Source organism: Asparagus officinalis, chromosome 8, assembly GCF_001876935.1.
Source record: "Asparagus officinalis chromosome 8, Aspof.V1, whole genome shotgun sequence".
Taxonomy (NCBI): domain Eukaryota; kingdom Viridiplantae; phylum Streptophyta; class Magnoliopsida; order Asparagales; family Asparagaceae; genus Asparagus; species Asparagus officinalis.
The window spans coordinates 110290920-110297389 of NC_033801.1; the positions used below are offsets into that span (position 1 = coordinate 110290920).

Consider the following 6470-nt stretch of genomic DNA (forward strand, 5'->3'; position numbering starts at 1 on the left):
GGCTTTGTGGAGGGTGCGGGGAGGAAGACGGCGGCTAGGGTTTCACACCTCTAGGTTGTGCGGTTTCACACCAAATATTCAGGTAATCACAATTATTTTCTTTTCAAAATTTTGTCCTCGATCACAAATCTGATTACAACAGCATTTAAATAGAAAAGAAAAATTACAGATTTAGAAGATTCCCTAAATCACTCAACTACTAAATCTAAACCACAATTCAACTGTCAAATTAACTACTAAAACTGAAATAACTAATAAACTGAAAATCAAAACCACATAGAAGGGAATCGATGCACACGCTAATAAACACGTTGAAAATCACGTGCTCGTGCACATGCCTGGATGTCCACTTCACATGCATATATATAGTCGCATTCCCATACCCTACCTTTTACAAATTTGCTATGTCCCGTAACCATACCAGTACCCATACCCATGCAACCTAGAATTGAATTCACAATTGAAAATTATTCCTTTATATAAATCTGCAATTTGAATATTTGTTAATTTTGGACATTTAAGACTTTCAAAATTATCATTGAACGTAGAAAATATAAGGAGGTTCCAAACAAAACATGTGTATGATTACACAGATCAGAAAGAACCAAACTTTAAATGCATTTTTCATAAGGAAATGAACTGGATATGTACATACACATATTTGATTCATTTAGTATCCGAGTACTAAAAGATATTTTCCTTCTCTTAAATAATCTTCCAAATCGAATTTGAACGAATAGTTAAATAACAATCGAACTATTTGATAATTGTTCAACCAACTTTCACCCCTAAGCATGATAAGTAACTGCTATAAGATACAATATACAGAAACAGGCGAGAAGTACAAGAGGGAAAGACAAATAAAAATATTGAGAAGTATCTATTTATAACCTAGAGGACATGTGCATCTAGGAACGTAACCTTTTATACCCTTTCACTGTGCCTATTAATTATAAAATAAGTCATTCAGCTAGCAGTGTAAAACAGCAATGCCTTGAATTGGAGGCATCATTATAAAACTGAATGCAGCAAGAGCTCAAGGTCAGTAATAAACATCGCGATACACAAGATATGCATCTGTAGCTAGTGAAACTGAATCACTAGAATGATGAAATATAACATGCCTAACACAGTAAACAAAGGCAACATATGTACCTGACGACGAAAAACACCACAAAAGGTGCAATTATTCTTCAAGCCTATAGCCTTCACTATTTCATCCATTGTCCAACCATATAAATCCTTGTAAGAAACCACTTTCAATGGCAATCCATACTGCAAGAATTAAAATAGGAATATAAATCATAGAATCTCTGGAGGAAAAAGAAAGCGAACATGGCAATACAAAGAAATTTTTTGAAGTTAATGAGCAATACAAAGAAATTTTTTGAAGTTAATGAGCACTTGGAGCATGCCAAAACTTTCAAGAGTTATAACCAGAAAGTCATCTGAAATATCACAAAAGCAAGAAGACAACAATATATTTTCTCTACCCTTTTTATTTTTCATTTGTGTGCCTAAATATATACAAGTTGTTCATAGGCCAGACTCAGTAGACAAACTAAACAACCTGTTTAAGCCTGACTACGAAGAAATGTTTAAACTAGAAAGAAAGAAAATAACATATTTGTATGAAGAAAAATGTTTAAAAAATGTGAGAGTTTGCAACCTTGCATTAGTCCTATGATTTCTTACCTATGTTTCCCTGATTCTACAACACGAACTGCATATAAAGCATTTTTACAGAGAACGAAAAGTAGTTTTAGAAAGAACTCTTGACAAAGTTTCTAGCTGGAAGTATCTTATGCAAGGAAATTCTAAGCTCACATGTGTCTACTTGTATGTATAAATATGCATGGTAACTTTACAGTTAAAGCCGGAGGAACTAAACAAAATATGGAGCACATATATTATAACAAACTGCGAATAGAATCTTTACATTCAAATACACTTGAAATTGCATTTTTTGATAATCTGAATAGCAAATGGAGGTCCAATTTTGCATTTAACCATTAATAGAAAATTCAAAACTCTGTGGTAAACATTACTCGGTTAACCTTCTTTTGATAGAAAATGAAAGGAACTTTATACATAAATAGCAACTTTGCATGCGCAAATCCATGTGCTGGATATTAAAACTTCTTTTTCGAATTTTTAAAAGGTTAGTCATAACCTAGTGTTTTAAAATAAAATAAATTCTTTTAATTATAAATATTAATGTTATATCATTTTTCATAGTAAAGTATAGAGCAGTAAGTCAGTGCTGTTTTAAGGACTTAAATTCTTTAATTTTATAATTCGAGTTGATTATTTTATGTCTTGAAAGTTCCAAATTTTAAAAATTTATTAAGATAGTAACTACACAGATACTTTACTGCTTGTTGTCCAACATTGTATTCCATTCTGAAAATGATTAAGAAAAACATTTAGTTTGAAATTGATATACCAAATTTCCCCTTGAAAATTTTGAGATCTCTAGGTTTAGTAATTGTAATTGCATTATTGTAGTTTATTCTTTATTTTTATTTGAAGGATTTGTATCTTCTTGTAGAATATCTATTTTCAAAGTTTTTATTGAGTTTTTTGCTAGGGAGGGAATTTGTTAAGTGTTTTAAATTAATCGTGTATAAGAGAGATGGTACATAGGGAATTGTGAAAGATTTAACTATTCAAATAGAATGTCATAATTGTCCTCATGTCTTTATTGCATTTGAAGGAGATTCCTCCTCTCCTTCAAAATTTTTGCTACACTACAGTTTTTAATATAATAGTATAGATGCAGAATCACTGTTAATGAACTTGTTAGAACAAAGATGACAAAAACTATGTTCTGGGTACCTAAATCCAACTAATAGACCAGAAAATATTGATTTTCCTTCATCCTAAGAAAAATGACGGGACCATGTTTCTTTGCAAAAACAATCATAAACTAAATGCTACAACCTTGCCAGCAAATAACCTGCTTTCTCCTTGTTGACTTGCATTACAGGGAGTAACTAAGGCATAGTCAAAGCTAGTAATGTCAGTTATGGAGCAAGATTGATGACTGTCCATTATAGACCTATAAAAAGAAATGCCCTTAATCGTGAAATAAATGCACTTGCCATGATTTGCTTATGGTTGATACTATCTTGATGACACTGATATCATTTGTCTCCCAGATGATGTAATGTTATATTTTTTAAAGTACATACCAAGCAAAAAAGCCAATACAAAATTGCCTAATTGGGTACCCCAGACTTGCACACTAATAATGTATACATTAAATGCCTATTAGACTGTGCCACAAGCTGATAAATTACAGACATCGCTGTTACAGTTGTCATCATCAAGCTAAACTTGAAAATTGTTGCAGGGCATTAATAAGAATAGAAACTCATATTTGAAGACCATTAATAGCAACAATATTGAAGGAATACATCGGCGGTAAGTCAGAAGGTTAACTGCTTCTAACCTCATGATCATATTTGAAGACCATTAACTCATCCATGATCATCTGATATACTCCTAACCTCATGATGCAAAAAACAAGCTCCGAGTATTGTAGTAAATTCAAGAGTAACATGATAAAGGACAAACGTAACATTAAAAAGCAATGTAGAGTGATATGGAAATGTGGAGAATGTATTAAGAGATCATAGAAAGATTAACCTCAAAATCATATAGGACTGAAAAAGACAAATGACATTCACAGGCAACATAAGTCAAAATTTTATTCTGGGAAGGATTCTTGGAGTCATCAATCGAACCCTTCAAAGGAAAGATTTGCTTTTCTTGTAAGGTGTAGTAGCTAAATTCTATTGTAAAATTATTTGTTCAATCATATGCTCAATAATTCATTAATGAATGAGAATTTGTATATACTTGTTACTTTTGTTTAATTTAATATGCACTACATAATCAATAACAAAGAAACCTTAATAATAAACGGTTGCAAGAAAAGCCAGGAAAAATGTAAAATCATGAAAACAATATGATACTCCATAAAATAGAAGTAAAGCTTTGGTAACCATAAGACATACACAGCAATCTTCAATCGTAACAAGCTAGGGTATAGAAGATCAGCAAACCTGAATTTCATTCCTTTTGACAGTTTCTAGTGAGTCATCCCTGTAACCAGTAATCCCTTCATCAACAGACAAAAGAAATAGGTCTAGGCCATAATTGTGCCTATGGTTTAGTTCATTTAATACATAAGCAAGTACAGTTGAATCTGCATATAAAAATAAATGTTATAGCCATTATTGCCAATTTTGTGAATGGAAAATTAAAAAATACACAAAGAAGAATATCAACATTAAGTTGTTTTCAATAAAACTCACACCTTTCCCTCCTGATGCACCAATTGCAACTCTTTCACCAGGCTTGAATAAATTATTGCTTAGAATAACTTGATGAATCTCCTCTTCAAAGACGATGTAGAAGCATTCCCGACAAATCTGAAGGAGAAAATATTCAAGCTTTCACTAACAATAAATGAGGAGAAAATGATTGCTATAATTATTGAAAGATCAAATCATGACCCATTGAAGTGAGACAACAAAAACATGGTTCATTTCATAAGCAGTGTCATCAATGCGCAAGGCGCAATATGGGGCGCAAAGTCCCTCTATGCGAACATGCAAAAGGTGCAATGCAATGCACGTGACCAGTGAAGCGAGGCGCATACCGCACACATAATTTTTCAAAATAGATAATCAAGCACAAAAGGTTATCTTTAAGAATTTTCAAATAAAAAATATGTCAAGATAAATAACATCTACTAGCAATCACAAAAATTAGTCTTAATTCATAGTGCTAATGCATCCAAAGAAGTACTAAAGTCCACAATATTCCAAATCAAAAGTCAAATGAAGATTAATATCGAAGCAAAGTCAAATAGTAGTCAAGAGCCATTTAGGATTCTCAATTAGGCTACTAAAAAGAACTAATGGACTTATTTTGCTTTTGGGGATATGGATTATCAGGTACAAAGTCGGATTAAAATGTTAAAGAACAAAAATATATAAGCTACATGTAGGGCACTTGTGAGGTGCAAATACGCGATGCCGCGTCAGATGGGGGGAACTTCGCCATCGCTCCACATCACAGGGTGCATAAGCCGCATTGAGGCATGTGCCTTTGATAACACTATTCAAAAGAGTAAAAATAAAAAGAATCTAATACCAATCTGGAAGCAATTTTTATTTCTAAGCATGCTAGGCCAGCATTAGCAGGTTTAAAGATATTTTTTTTCTTTTTCTTTTTATCGAATAAGATGGTCAAAAGCATAGATCTCAAAAATGTGGAATGCTATAGCGAACCAGACCCGGTTTCAATCATCTAGGAACACACTACACTAGACAATTGAGTCACGTTCCCGAGCGATCCACCAACTTTGCAACCCATTTACAATTTAATTCCATTAATATTTGATAGAAAACAACAATTTTCAGAAATATAAGCAACAAAGAGTGCTCCTTAATTGCAACAGGAGAATTATTTTACCATTATTGATCCTTGAATTTGACCCTTGCAAAATATCATATATCAAGGGCGCTTAAATTCCTATATCTCAACACCGAACCTAAAGCATACCACATTTCCCCAGAGGACCATATAAGCCCACACCCTTGTACCCAATTCCAAATAGGTGGCGTATCACACTCCCGATCCAGTCCTGTGAACCAAAACGAACCGGGTACCATGCAACTATGGTTAAAAGATAATTTGATATAAGTAAACTGCTTCAGGATGTGGTTTCATCATTTCGGGTATCTAGTAAACCGTAAACGAGCATATAGAAAGGTCTTCATCTTCCAAACTTCAGGATAGAAAACTAGAACTTGGCAGCGTTATTGCTTGTGCCTCTCCACCTTTCTTTGACACTAGGAATGCATTTTGTTTCATTGGGCATGAACTGTTTATATATACAAAGAGACAATAATTCAACCTCCATAAAGTCTAGCCTCTGTTTCCACTGTCAATATCGACCAAGTATCTAGTGGTCCTGTTCTATTCTATTAATGGTGCACCAAATAGCTGTCTACCCTACTGCATCAGAAGACTTGGAGATTTATACATTGATTCAAAGATGGAAATATCAAGCTACTGCCTAATTTAAAGGATTTATTTCAAAATAAGCTTAATATAGGGGTCCAATGCCGAATCAAGCCTAAAATTTACTCAAATCTTTCAAGATTGTAATATGTAAGATTCTACAATCATAACGGAGCTCGTGTAATTAGGTTACCTGTTCTAGGGTTTTGGGTCGCTTGAGGGCGGCCCTCCTCTCGTTGCAGACGGAGCACAGACGCCCTAAAGCTCTCTTCGTGTTCGCCGTTGCATCACTATCCGCCATTAATTAGGATTATTCCTCCTTTTGATTGAGGGCGGCCCTCCTCTCGTCGCAGATGGAGCACAGACGCCCTGAAGCTTAATTTAGCAGGGACTCTTTTTTGAGAGAAGTCGGGGTTCTATTTCATTAGAAA

At 33.8% G+C, this 6470-nt stretch overlaps 1 protein-coding gene across 1 annotated transcript in view; it reads right to left on the minus strand.

Annotated features, from left to right (window-relative positions):
• LOC109821235 (cytoplasmic tRNA 2-thiolation protein 1-like) overlaps positions 1–6470 on the minus strand; it is an 18585-nt gene extending 12115 nt beyond the window's left edge. Inside the window, exons 1-4 of the mRNA XM_020387417.1 lie at positions 6233–6470; positions 4325–4439; positions 4071–4213; positions 1156–1275 (exon numbers count right to left, since the gene is read on the minus strand). Of these exons, the coding sequence (XP_020243006.1) occupies positions 1156–1275; positions 4071–4213; positions 4325–4439; positions 6233–6340 (486 nt within the window). The 5' untranslated portion in view covers positions 6341–6470. The remainder of the gene's footprint in view (positions 1–1155; positions 1276–4070; positions 4214–4324; positions 4440–6232) is intronic.